The sequence below is a fragment of the Cariama cristata genome, unplaced genomic scaffold, assembly GCF_000690535.1.
Source record: "Cariama cristata isolate BGI_N322 unplaced genomic scaffold, ASM69053v1 scaffold8047, whole genome shotgun sequence".
NCBI lineage: Eukaryota > Metazoa > Chordata > Aves > Cariamiformes > Cariamidae > Cariama > Cariama cristata.
The window spans coordinates 1-13,853 of record NW_009624877.1 but is presented as its reverse complement, the minus strand read 5'-3'; the positions used below and the strand labels follow the sequence as shown (position 1 = coordinate 13,853).

The 13,853-nt window shown below is 36.1% G+C and overlaps 1 protein-coding gene across 1 annotated transcript in view; it reads right to left on the bottom strand.

Annotated features, from left to right (window-relative positions):
• LOC104164121 (integrin alpha-V) overlaps window positions 1–12,467 on the bottom strand; it is a gene marked incomplete at its 5' end in the record, with an annotated part of 14,395 nt that extends 1,928 nt beyond the window's left edge. Inside the window, 10 exons of the mRNA XM_009703353.1 lie at window positions 4–62; window positions 1,676–1,789; window positions 3,087–3,245; window positions 4,196–4,301; window positions 5,370–5,450; window positions 7,644–7,723; window positions 8,765–8,857; window positions 10,057–10,204; window positions 11,402–11,469; window positions 12,269–12,467. Of these exons, the coding sequence (XP_009701655.1) occupies window positions 4–62; window positions 1,676–1,789; window positions 3,087–3,245; window positions 4,196–4,301; window positions 5,370–5,450; window positions 7,644–7,723; window positions 8,765–8,857; window positions 10,057–10,204; window positions 11,402–11,469; window positions 12,269–12,467 (1,107 nt within the window). The remainder of the gene's footprint in view (window positions 1–3; window positions 63–1,675; window positions 1,790–3,086; window positions 3,246–4,195; window positions 4,302–5,369; window positions 5,451–7,643; window positions 7,724–8,764; window positions 8,858–10,056; window positions 10,205–11,401; window positions 11,470–12,268) is intronic.
• Between the last annotated feature and the right edge of the window lie 1,386 nt (window positions 12,468–13,853).

The window sequence follows — 13,853 nt, the reverse complement described above, 5'->3', positions numbered from 1 at the left end:
TTTCCCCTTTCCAGGTGGCCAACTTGACAGACGATCTTTAAACAATCAGCAGTTCCACAGCCCTGCATATAAAAATGGGAAGGATATTCCAAATGTGAAAATATTTGAAAAGTCATTAATGGCATTATTTTCCTCATATACATACTTTATTGTCCTGCTTCCCTGGCAAAGCACCATAAACTATTCAAATATATTAAGTAACCCCCAATATTGACTAATTACTTATAGCATCCCATAAATGTGCATTCAGAAAAATATTATGTGAGCCACTTGGATCCCAAAGGTGGAACACCTGGCAGTAGCTTTAAGGTATGTACTTTATCGACATATGTAGGAAAAAATGTTGCAGAGTGGAGGCAGCGGTTTCTGGTCAATTCACATTACCGTCCTCCATGCGTTTTTTGATAGGAAAACTCATGGCAATTAACTGCACTTGGTGCCAACAAAATACGCTTTCTGGCATTCAATGAAGTCTTCAAATCTGACTGACTGACCTAATCTATAAGCCATACTTAGGACTCCCGAAGTTCAACTGGCCTTTCTCAGCCATATTTCCATTAAAATCCATCAGATAATATTGATGCTAAACCATCAGTATTTCAAGAAGAAAGCAGAGCAAAAAAAGCTTCATTTCATAATTGTGATTTTAGCTGTACTACAGATGAAAGCACTGTACAGCGTAGGTACATCTGTCAGTTTAAGTACAACTCGGTGAAATTATTATGAATACTGGATATTAGTCTCTGGGGTGAAATCCTACTAAGTCATTTGGAAGATCTGGCAAAACCCAAGCCCTTTAAAAACAGAAACAAACAAAAAAACCCCTTCAGAACTGCATTTACAGATACTGAGGAATATTTGTAGCTTCTATCTAAAAAAGTAAAGTAACTTTTCTGACTGTAGCCGAAGAAATTAATTCCTATTTTCACTTTCTTTGCTTAGCCCTTTTTTTGTCTTCTCCAAAGCCTAAACGTTTCTGGAATCAGGGTTGTACTGCCTTAGTCCCATTGGTCCATCCTGAACTCCCAAGCATTTCTCTCAGCTGCCTGCCTGTCCTGCCTTGCCCAAAGCAGGGACAGGTTCATGTCTGCAACCGCAGTTACAAAGAGAGTGATACAGTAATATATTTACTTCATATTACAGATTATTTCCAATCATGTTTAGAAAGGACAGGTCCTCCATGTGTCTGACTGCAGAATGTCCACTGATCAGCTAGGGAACAGCTGTTATGAAATCAACTGTAACTTGTGGCAAAGATGATGACCGCAGCACTCACTTTGCTTCCTCTCAGTTATCCTATTTTACCAGCCTTCCTCCTGTGAAGTACTGATTTTCAAATTCAGAGAACAGCACAATATAGAAGACTGACACTGAATGAAGTGCCCAACTTGACCTTTGTTTTTAAGGACGTAAAACATAACAGCACAAAGCTGTAAGCATATGCCTCATTGGCTGACTACCCTGAGGAAAACTGATGTACATTGGTAAAAAACCAAACCAAAACAAAAACCCCCCAAAACCCACAGCTCCAGAGCACACGACTTTTTTGTCCGTTAACCATTTAAACACAGAACATGGATTTTCTGAAATGACTCTTCATCTCATGGAGCTTTCATCTCCATCTTCATTTAAAAAACCTGAAAATACTATCAATGTATCAATGCTGAGAGCTTACCAAAGTATGCACATCTCCTTCAATGGCAGTTACATCCCTTCGACTGACACGATGATCGCGATTATCTTCCCTGCTAAGTGTTTCATTCTTATCATCATCTTTAGAAGCAGAAATCTAGGATACACCAAAGAAACCCAAATAATAAATAATTCTTACATTTAGATATTTACAGACTTCAAAGTTAAAGTCAAGAAAATATCTAACTGATAGGGTTATTCTCTTTCTATCCCAGCTATTCTTCAGAACCTGGCTTTACCTACAGCTGTAACCAAAATGTTACTCCTGCCTTTTCTAGATCATTGATGCAAATTTCTACTAAGAAGTAACACAGAGCCTTGAGTATCTTAATTCTTCTTCAACTTAAAACTTTTTCTTGTATAGGAAAAAAATACTCTTAGACTGCAATAAATAATTCCATTTTGCAATCTTTTGTTAAAGTTCCTCAACATTTCAGTATTTAACTCTGAAAAAATAGCACTAGTATGGTATTGATGTACCACGTACCACTGTACTTGTGTACACACGTCCAGACATACATAAAAACTTTTTCAGGAGGGGCTTGAAAAAGTATACAGTAGGTTTAATAAATTATTTCAGTAATCCCTTAGAAATTCCCAATGTAAAATTGCAAATTTACATTTGGGACTAGGCAGAGCCATCCATCTGTCCTCTGCATAACAAATTTATATTAGAAAACTTACAATAGAGGTGTAAAAAATGTATTATTACAAATGGTATAGCAAAAGCACAGGAAATTTGGATTTATATGCTGACTTAAGTTGCTTTCCGATTGTCAAAGATACATGAGGATTCTTCGTTGTTCTACACATTGAATATCTTCCCTTAGTCTTTTTATACATACGTTTGCTTAAATTCTTCTAGAACTAATATACTGATTTTTACTACTTGTTTTAAATTGTCTTAGAATTCAGCTCTCTACTTTCAATCAAATTTTCTGGGTTTTATCTGGTGTTTCTTTGCCTAGTCCAACCTAGGAAAAAGGAGTTTCTTCTGCTCTGTGCTCTGCAAATTGCATGGTTTGCTGGCAGTGATAGGATACTTTTAAGCCCCACTGAAACACCCCTGTTGACCTCTGTGGCATTTGGATGAGGGTCTAGATAAATAAGCTAGTAACAGAAAAAACAGTGTCATTCTCTTCCAAGAAGTAAAACCCAGAAAATTTACATAAACAGCCCAGAAGCATCTGGAATGTTTTTGTTCATCACCACACCCAATATAATACCATTGCTTTGGACTTACTATCAAACAGTGCAGTCTTGTTCCTCAGCAACAGATGAAAACTTAACTCAGACAGTGTTAGATATTCTCAGGGATTTGGGTATTTTGAGTGTGTTTCCAAAACACACACACACACTCTATTCCACTCAAACGAAAGGAAAGTCCTGCTTACCTTAATTTTCAATGGATTGATTTCCATATCAGAAGTGCAGTTCATGGGACCATCAATTTCATACTGAACAATATACAACAGTGTATAGTTTTTGTATTTGTAAGGCCACTGTAGAGTCATCATCACCTTGCTGAATGCACTTGGACCATTGTTTCTCAGCTGATTATGAAAATAAAGTTAACAGATGTAAAAACACACCAATGCCGCCTTCTTTGTTAATGTGCCTATAGTTGTTATTTTATATTTGAGCCATAAAAGATACTGCCACTACCACTACCCCTACCCCTACCCACTTATGGCAATAGCATCAACAACTTTACCTAAAAATGGCAGCTAAACTTCAGTCCCCCAACAGGCAAAACTTAAAATTACTTCCGTGATTTGATAAAAATTACTTTGAAGAAAAGCTATGTAACATTAGGTTTTTTGCCTTGAAGAAATGTAGTTTTTTTCCTTGGAAAAAAAAGTATTTTTTGTAGTCTATTGCATGAACCAGAACCACTGTACGTGTCAGCCAAGATACTCTGACCACAGATAGATACAGCCGTAAGTTTCATTTGATAAACGATCTCTTAAGTTCTAAAACAACTTTTAACTATTCTTATTCACACAGCGCGCTCAGTAAGTTTTGTTTAATTAAACAATCTAGATTAAAGCTGTGATCTTTCTTTTAAGGAAATTTTAAACACTTAAAATTTTTCAAGGCAAAAGACTTTACAGTAATGATTCAGAACAGCTGGAATACAAATGAGGATACTGAATAATTTACCGCCATGAGTAATTTTCTGAGTTCAAGTTACTCCAAATGTTTTATCTAGATTTCAAAGGGCTAGAAAATAAAATACGTGTAATGGATGGGAAAAAAAAAAATAAAAATAAAAATAAATCAGTCTTTTGTATCTGGCTGCTCCTGTTACACTAATTGCAGACATTCCAACCCTTCTTGCAGATATCGGTTATTGACCCAGCATTAAAAAAATAAAATCTTTGTTTCCATGCAAAAACAAAATGAAGAAAAAAATTATAATTTACTCCAGAGAAAAACCACACCAGACACTTCTTTTCATTTATCAAGAACTGTGTAATTGAAATTAGTAAGAATTGCATACCTCATAGATATGCTGAACTAGAGGCCCAATATCATCTTCCGTTTCTGGATTCTCCTTTGGCTGCCAATTTGCAATAGGAAGGAATATGTGATCAGGAGATGACACACTAAACAGCAGAGCAAACAAGTCATTATTATGAAGTATGAAACAGTAAATGTAATTCTCTAGAACATCTCCAAAAAAGCAACACACTTAAAATACAATCTCCAGTTTTTTATCTTCTGTATATAAAAACACAAAGAACAGAGGTTGAGTGGCTTGTATATTAAACTTTTAGTCTTCTTCTCTACATGAAAAGGTGAACCTTGTACTTAGGAACAATTTTTTCCTGTCCTAAACTTTGGATTCATCCTACAACACCTAGCAAACCATTAATAGAATTAAGATACATACATGTCATCAAAAAACCACAAAGTGTAAAATACTTCCATAACGAGAAATATTGATGATGTAAATACTTATCAGTATAGTCATAAGAATAATTCATCATGCACTGAAAACAGTGAAGCTAGCAACAATGCTTTTTTCAGTTGTGCTATCCCCCCACCGCTCAGATATTAACAAAATTAGATCACAGTAATAAATGTGGTGGAAATTTTAAAAAATTATGACTCAGGAGTCTGAGTTCACTGGCTAAGCAAGAGGACTCTATATCTTTTAGGTGTGAAGTACAGATTTCTGGTAAGCAGAAGTAACGGAGGTAATGGAATCATTATTAATTATTAATACTATGCTTAAGACTGAAGAAGGCGAGAGCGTTGCAAACTTTTGTTAAAAAGGATTTTCAACTTTGGTTTTAGAAAAGGTTTCAGCAGTTTTCGGATGAAAAGCCAGTCAGTTTGTGGAGGAGGAAAGTGACCTGGGGAAGTGTGTGCAACTGCAAAAATGAGGGGTGAGGGTTTTTTCTTTCTTCTTCTTAAAAAAACCCAAAAACACTCTAGTAATAGAGGCACAACATTCCTTTTTGGAATTCATGTTGTAATTATTTAGAATTATTTACAATCTGAAAGTCCAAAGGGTAGCTAGAGAGAACCCTATTTTCTTTATGATTAAAAATTCCCTAAGGCTTCCTGAAAACTTATGCAGACCTGAAAGAAAGTTCATTGAATATAAAGAAGCAAACATGCAACGCTCATTTGAGAAAGACATTTATTAAAATAGTATCAATGCTTACCCTCTAATTTCAACAGCTGCTAAAATAGCAAGGTCAGCCTGATAGAATGCTACTGGACTTAAATTGTCATACAGGTTGGAACTGCAGAGAAAACAGAAGTTAATTTCTTAAATGAATAAGCTAAGTATTTAGGAAAAAAAAAAAACAACACACACACAAACTTAGAGTAATTGTATGTAACATCATAACGTGACTCCTGAGCCACTGTAGGAAAGCACAATTACTAAAAACTAAGGAGCAGATTCCAGCACGTTCTCACTTAAACGCATGATAGTCCCCACCCTCAGCACAGTGTGGAGGTCCTTCAGCAGGGAGAGATCGATAATGGACACAAAGCTAATGCTGACTCTGTTCCTTAGCTGCCACACATAAGAAAATTCAAATGCTAGTGCTATGGGGTAACATCAACTATTTAGCTAGCAGAGCCTAAAGTTCCATTTTGGGACATCTGTTTTGCTCAGAGACTTCTTGGCCTCAAACTAGTCCCAGAACAGAAAAGTATGCTAGGGCTGGGCTACTTTTGCTTACCCCTCTTCACAGTGTTTAAACCAGTAATGCATACAGTTAGCATCCGACTCCTGCACTTCAGATACACCAAGAGATGACAGATATTAAGGCATGTAGAGTCATTCATACTAAAATTTCTCTAGACTTTCTTTGTAAACAGAGACAAAGAAATACAGAGAAAACTCTTATTCCCGTCAAAGTGGAGCTGGGAACAGAATCCTGATCTCCTTAGACACATCTGATGATTCTGTCTACCTAACCAATTTGCTTTAGAAAGATCTTAAATCCTCTAATTATTCTTCAGTACTGCTGTAATCAAAAAATACATGCAATGGTGTTTTCTTCCCAACTTGTAAATACCTCATTCTTTCAGAGACTAGAGTTGTTCTGCTAGGAATTGTGCCAGCTTACAAATCTAGCCTCGTGAGTTTAAGGCAACTAATGTGATCTCTAAAAACCTCTTCAAGATAATACCTTGATAATGCCTGTCACTATGAACTGCAATTACCATGTTCGATTGCATCACTGTTCTTGCATTCAGAAGTCATGTAAAGAAATTCCTTCCATAAAAGGTGTAAAATGTTAGAGGAACTTCCTTTCTCTTCCATCGGAAGACAAGCATGACTTAAGCAACCTCACTGTTTTTTTCTCCCAGTGAAAGGTAGGTAGTGACCGCTGTTAGCCTAAGAGTGACAACAGACACCCCAGAGAAGATCGCTTTCTGCAAAGAAGAACTGGAGTCACATGCCACTGGCAAGCTTACTAGCTGATGGAGAAGAGGGGAAAAAATTGAACAGACAGCAATGTGAGATCAAAGAGATATTTAATGCTGCCAAGGACTTTGATCAGTACGGCAAACCACTGTATCATTAAAATAGAATAGCAGGTTTAAACTTATTTAACTCTTGTAGATGGAAAATGCATATGTAGATGAGAATAATTTATTCACCGCATTTAAAAAAAAATGAAGCCCTTAAATGGGAAAAAAAGCTTTTGGTTCACCATGGGGGGAAAAAAAAAAGCAGCTGTATTTATACCATCCATTAAAGATAAAACTGTTTTGGGTAAAGAGATTCCTCTTGATCACATCTCCAAATCTTAAATATCATCTGCAGTAGGTATAAATTCAGATTTATATAACATATTTATATGAAAGTGCTGTGCTCATCATTAACAGGAACACTACTGTTTTGTTTCATTTAGTTTTTAGACTCTCTCATGCTGGCTACTGTAAAACGGTTCACTGCATGTTGCCTCTGCTCAGACCATCACAGGCATTGCCTTTTCTGAAAGACTTATACCTCTCATCCTCAAAACACATAAAAATTTACATTCTGGCTTTACATCAGAAGGAATTCAGAATTCAAACATCAGTTTTAAAAGAGGGCTAGAAACCCAAAGACACAAGTCATTCTGTGACACTACACAAGTGCCAGGAGATCACAATGGTACGCAGGTACAAAAATACAAAATTTTTCTTGGAACACTTTAAATGGTTTTGTTCCTTATTATTAATATTTCACTTGTGCCATGGCCTGTCTAAAAGCTGTAAGCAAAAGAAACTGCATTCAAACAGAAAACTGTTTTTTTATAGTTTCTCCTCTATTTTAGAAAACAGAATTCACTAAAAAGATGTGTTTATTTTTTCAACAACTATGAGGCAAAGACCAGAGAATTAGTCCAGAGTGAAACTAACTGCTTAGCTCACAGTCTGTTTACTTAGCGTGTTTTCTACCAGGTGATGTATGTACTCATAGATTTCCATACCTTCGGATTTGCAAGTCAAACTTCACAGAGGTATCCATTTCAGACTGCTGGTGCACGCTGAATCGCAGGCCAGCTAAAAGCTTTAAAAAAAAAAAAATTCACTGTGGTTCAGTGGAAGCACAGTAAAATACACAATAAAAGTTTTTCAATACTGTTCTGCTACAATAAAATGGCTTGAGGCTTGTGGTCATAAGAGAACACACACAGAGAACTGGCAAATAAAACTTGTCCAGTTCATCAAGACTAGAAATGTACTGTGCTCTCTGTAGATTTTGGCCAATGCATCACTGCCACAAAATAGAAATGTGAGGTTTCCATCATGCTGACCCTCCTTGCTTCAGCCATTTTTACACATAACTGAGCCTCACGGTGTGTTGCAAAAAGACCACGGCATACTTTAATGATGCTAAATTCAGTTCCCAGGGTTTGTTTTAAGTCGGTCCATGATAGTTGCTTCAACATCTGTACAGTTCAGCTTGATATAGTTTGAAAGGCTTTGGAAATAGCATTTACTTATCTATACAAAATGTCTCTTGGAAGAAAAGCACCATCAAAATGTTTATAATTGTGACTGATTTTCACTTTTTTTCCTCAGAAAATAAGACTTCTTATGTCCTATCATCTTAATATCTGCCAGGTCCCACTAATAGTTTTTTAATTCTTCCAATTTCAGCTACATTTGGTGGAAGTGCAGAGGTTTCAACTAGACAAAACACTCAAACTTCACAAAAACTAGGCAGAAGAGAGAAGTACTATTAGGTTTCCACTAAGAGAAAGGTGTGTTACGAGCTAACTCTTCATTATATACTGAAAAATACTTATCAGATAAATCTAAAGACAAACTTATGAAGGACCAGAGTTCATTAATTCCACTGTTTAACGAACTACTCCTTTTGAATTGCATCATAAAACTCGTGAACACTCCTCTCAGCCTTTAATTTAGCTGAAAAGTTCAAACCAATTACAACTAAACTAACCAAACATGTCGGCAGCTACATGTCAGCTAGATCTCATCTTAAATTCCTGTGAGTAAACACTCTCCCCAAACACTACTGTGATGAAGAAAAACGCCAGCTGCACTCCTGTTTGAGCTACCAGACACCTGCTGGACCAAACCTTACCTTAGTTCCTGCTTTCATGGGATTTCCCAGGTCACAAACTACCATGCGAGTTTGATTCTCTGTTTTAAACGCACATGATAGTCTTGCTAAAGCCTGCAATAAACCAGAAAGAAATATTAAGGAATGTCATTCTTTACACCTGGACACATGGATGAAAGTCTGGAGAAAAGTACTAGATATGCTGTTTTAATTTTAATATACTTTCTCAGTCCTAACACAGTCAAGCACTAAAATGAAATAAAATCTGAGTATGAAAGTCTCCACAGAGACAGGTATTTTTGATACAGGATATATGCTCTTTCCAAGGTTATAAAGAGAGAAATTCAATACTCTTACATTGGGTAGCACTGGTGATTTTTGTGACCTAAAGCATTTCTTTACGTGATTCTTTAAAACGTATGTGAAAGAACTTTGGCACTCAGGCAAACTCTCCATAGGAAAATAAAGATTGGAAGGCAAAATAACATGAATACTTACTAGCTTATTCAAAAAGAGGTCTTAGGGGAGCTATCAGATTTTGGATAAAGTCACATCACAAAGCTCTAAAGTAGCAGAGGCAAACTGGAGAACCAAACCAAAGCATGGTCCAACATATATGAAGGATGTGGTATCACAAGTTGGAATCCTTTGATATAGGGGGAAAATAGTTTTCCCTTAACATTCTGCAACTTTACAGATACATTCATTGATCACAGATTACACCAAATGAAAACAAGGATGAAGAAAATCTGGAAGTGTATTACTTAGACATAGCTATAATGGGCTAAACCAAAATTTGGACCATACCCATGTGTCCTCAAAGAAACAGAAGTCATAAAGACATTTTTTTAATACAAGGGAAAGTCAGAAAATAAATTTTAATATTCAGTGTAGTCAGGACAACAGACACTGAAGACTTTCTACGTGCTTAGGTGGAAAAGAAGAGTAATACCCAACATCACTTTTTGCCTCACAGGTGCCCAGCTCTTTACCTAGCACATGACATGCTAAGTCTAAATTTAAGTAAGTTAACAAGGGCACTGTTCAAATAAAGACTTGTAGCAGATAAATTCTGTGTGTCAAGCTCCATCACATAGATGACTCTCCTTTGTTGCTACCAGTAGGCTCTTCAACAGGAACCATCCAGCCAGGTGTTACATAGCCTTAGGGCTTGGAAGAACCTTACCATTTTTTCAGTGCTTTGCTTTAAGACTGAAGCATAAAAAACACTACTGACAGACCCTTTCCCACAGACTTCCATAGCAGCACCTGACATATGACTAGTTAAAGAAGAAAGGGAGTTAAAATTTTACCTCGTTGTTACGAACAACACCGATGAAATCTGCTTGGGGCGGTACGATGACAAAGAGTTCTGCTTCATAGGCTCCTTCCCCTTGATTCTGAGCACTGACTATTAGTGTCAAGGGATTGTCATCACCAATATAGATCTGCTTCTGATCACTACAAAAAACAAGTGTAAAAATGAGCTCTGCATTCAGGTTTTAAAGTGTACCGAACTGGCTGAACTTATAGAAACAACAGGCATTCTGAAATTGCACAGGCATTATAGCAATCTAGTGGCAGTACCTACACTTCGGGAATATCAGGAGAGCTCTATGCTATGTTTAAAAAACCCAACGGGTCTATAATCACAAAAATGGAGCAAATACCATGTGCTGTTTTGTAAGAAACTTTTTTATAAAATTTTACAATAAACCACAAAACCACCGACACCTCTCTTTAACAAAAGACGATCAATTACAAACAGCTAAATCACTTGTGTACATTTTGAATTGCATGCCTGCTTAACAGAGGTATAAGCATGCATTTGTAACAAAACTTGAGGGAAGGCTCAACTACACAATATAGCCAAGACCTCTGTAATACATTTGTTCCAGATACAAAAAGAACATCTTTCCCAACAATGTATTTTCATTTCACCAACTACAAGGAAACTTAACTGTACCTACACTGATGTAAAATGTTTCTGAAGCATTTGCATGAATTAGTATGTTTGTGAACTGTACTACCTACGTACATGTGCATATGCTATAGCTCCGCACTAAAGGCATAAAAAAAAACTCAGATGACACTTATGAGTAGAGATAATACACTTGAGAATGGCTTTTGAGCATATAAAGCACAAAAAGCCCAGACTCATGAAAGAATTCCGAGTTAAAATTTGTTTCTTTTTCCTAGGTTTAATAAAAGATACTACCAATACCAACAATTTTTTTCATACATGTGACAACAGAGCCCTACTCCACCCCTTGCTGAAAAAAATCACGCCTCTTCACATCTTCATGTGTCTGTCTAGTATTAAGTAACAGAACAGTGGTACAATTACAGCTGACATTGATTTATGCTTGCTATGCATGTCCAGCTTAGCAAATATACAGATAAATATTGTGTACTTATAGTAAGGGCCAGGGTGACGGTGGTGGTGTGTGCTCTGCCTGTATTACATACTAAAGACATTAGGTTATAAGGCAGAAAATGGGTTTTCTTTAACACAAATAAGCATGAGTTTAGATTGAATATTTTGAGGAGTCCTACTTATTTCAATACATCCTTTTAACAAAGGTATTATAAGCTCTTGAAATTTAGAATTCAAGTAGGGAAGTTACTTTTCCTGTAGTATTTTTCTCCTGTATTTACCTTTCTACTGAAACCTCCAGCTTTGGTTTGCAGACATTATCATCACCACAATCCAGCAGAATATGCGCCTATACAAAAACCAAAGGCATATTGTTGTAGTAATTCCTGCATCTGTTCTAACATACATTTCCAATAATACTGTTTCACCACCAAATCAAAAAATTCTAAATAGCTGGTTATGAGATATCTTCATCTCGTTAGTCTCAGAAGAGAACAAATGTGTTTTTATACATGGGAGACACTGTGCCTCATCCTGTAATTCTAGGACTGATGTCTACAATTTTAATCCTCTTTCTATACCTTGAATTATCTGTTCATCTTGAGTTGCATCTCCACTATCCTCTTTACAAATAAGTGTAAAAAATTGTATAAAGGGCAGAAATAGAAAAACTATGTTTATTACCTTAAGAGAACTATAGGGATAAACATGATATACATAGAGCAACATAGTATGAGCCATGGACAAAACACTCCAATCCTTCAAGATTAACACCTTCAGTACATGATATACATAGAGCAACATAGTATGAGCAATGGACAAAACACTCCAGTCCTTCAAGATTAACACCTTCAGTAGTACTCTAACTGCTTTTCTCCAGAAAGCTGTTAATTAGTATTCATGAAAAGGAAGTCCAGCACTAAGAAATGACATGTCAAAAAAGAAATTTGACACGGAAAGAAGGGAAGAAAGAGAAGACAAATATACCATAACCATCAATATTTCCATAGTTCAAAAACTAAAGCCTAGATATATATTTTCGTATCTTAATTCTTCAGAAGTCCTAAGATGAACCGAGTATTGAGTAAGTACTGAAAGCGGAAAATATGATCTGGGTTCTCTCATCACAGATTGTGTAAGAAGTATACCTGTCTGCTCATGTTAGCAGGAGTGAACTGGTTGAGGATAGGGTGCAATCCTGTTGCATCTGCAGCTGTTCTGTAATCCAAACGATATTCCATAAAAATAGTAATGGGAGTTAATTTGTCTCTAAATTCAGATTCATCCTGAAGAAACCAGAGATTTGAATTACAATTAAAACATGAAGAAAACAACAACAAAAATATCCTTCAAAAGTCTCTACAGGCAACAATAATCCCAAGAGCAATACTAAGCAGTATTTTTATTTATTGTTCATGTTGTAGTAGGAATGAGGCAGCCAAAACAACATTAAAACTTCTGAGCTCTTTTCAAACTAGAAAATCTCGTCTGAAATCCTGCAGTGTAAACTTTGAAGATGGACAATTTTAGCAGTAACACACCTGTTTTACCAAGGGAAAACCGAAGCCCACAGAAGTATTAAGACATAGAACTATAATAGCAAGGAGCCTCAAGGGCTATATACAATTCCAGTCTTTCCTGTTGGACAAAATTCAGTATGCTTCTGAAATCCCTCATAGCTATTCATCTTTGGACACATGATTTTTACTTCCTAAAATCATTACTTTGCACTTGGGAGTTGCTGACTTTCATATTGTTCATTTCAAATCACTCTGTTTATCAAATGTTGATCCTGCCTTTCAGAGTACTTACAAACCATCTCTTAGCTTTACATTAACCACAGATTTTATCAGTGTAAACTCTGCTTCATTATTGTCATTTGTGAGAATAATAAAAATTACTGACTCTAGAACAGCTCGCTGCAGTATCTTACTTCAGAAACTATCTTCTATGGGCAGAAACCTATTGATAACTTACAGTTTTCAATGGGTTCTGCATCCAGTTTAAGGTAATTTCATATAGGTCACATGTCATTACTTATTTTATGAGAATGTTGGATGGAAAAGTGTTAAAGCTTTACTAACACTGAGATCCGGGATGTCTATTTCCACATATATCCCACTCACAAGGCCAATGAAAAGTATTACCTATCCTCTATGAATCCTTAATGATTACCAGTATTTTTATTGAGTTGAGGGTTTTTTTTTGGAGAGGGGAGTAAGTATTGTTTATGTATGATTTATAAGTACTCAGAGATAAATCTGAGCTCCATCTAACTTACATAGCTACTCTTTCACATGTCTTTCCTTACTTCAGCCAGTGTTTCTTCCACTGAGTTACACTTTTTAATTGTGTTAGCATCTGTCCACATTTGTGGGGACTAAAACAAAAAGACTGAGAAAAAGCAAACTTAGTATTTCAACCTTATCTGTGTCCTCTTGCTTACTGATCTTTGCTTTTTAGTTGCAGATCCATATTTTTCTTTATTCTTTTACCTCCAAAGTAGAAGCACCACCTCTGTTTATTGACTTTCATGTTCCTTGGAAATTATAACTAATTTTGTGCATAGATGACTTGTCCAAGAAGTCCATAACAAAGTTCAGAATTTAATTTCCAATCCATTTAGTGACCAGCACCTTAGTCACAATAATATCCATCATTCATTCTCTAACAGCAGCGATAACCCAGGAACAGACATATGGTTTTAGTAATTTTAGGTCTATCCATTAGGCA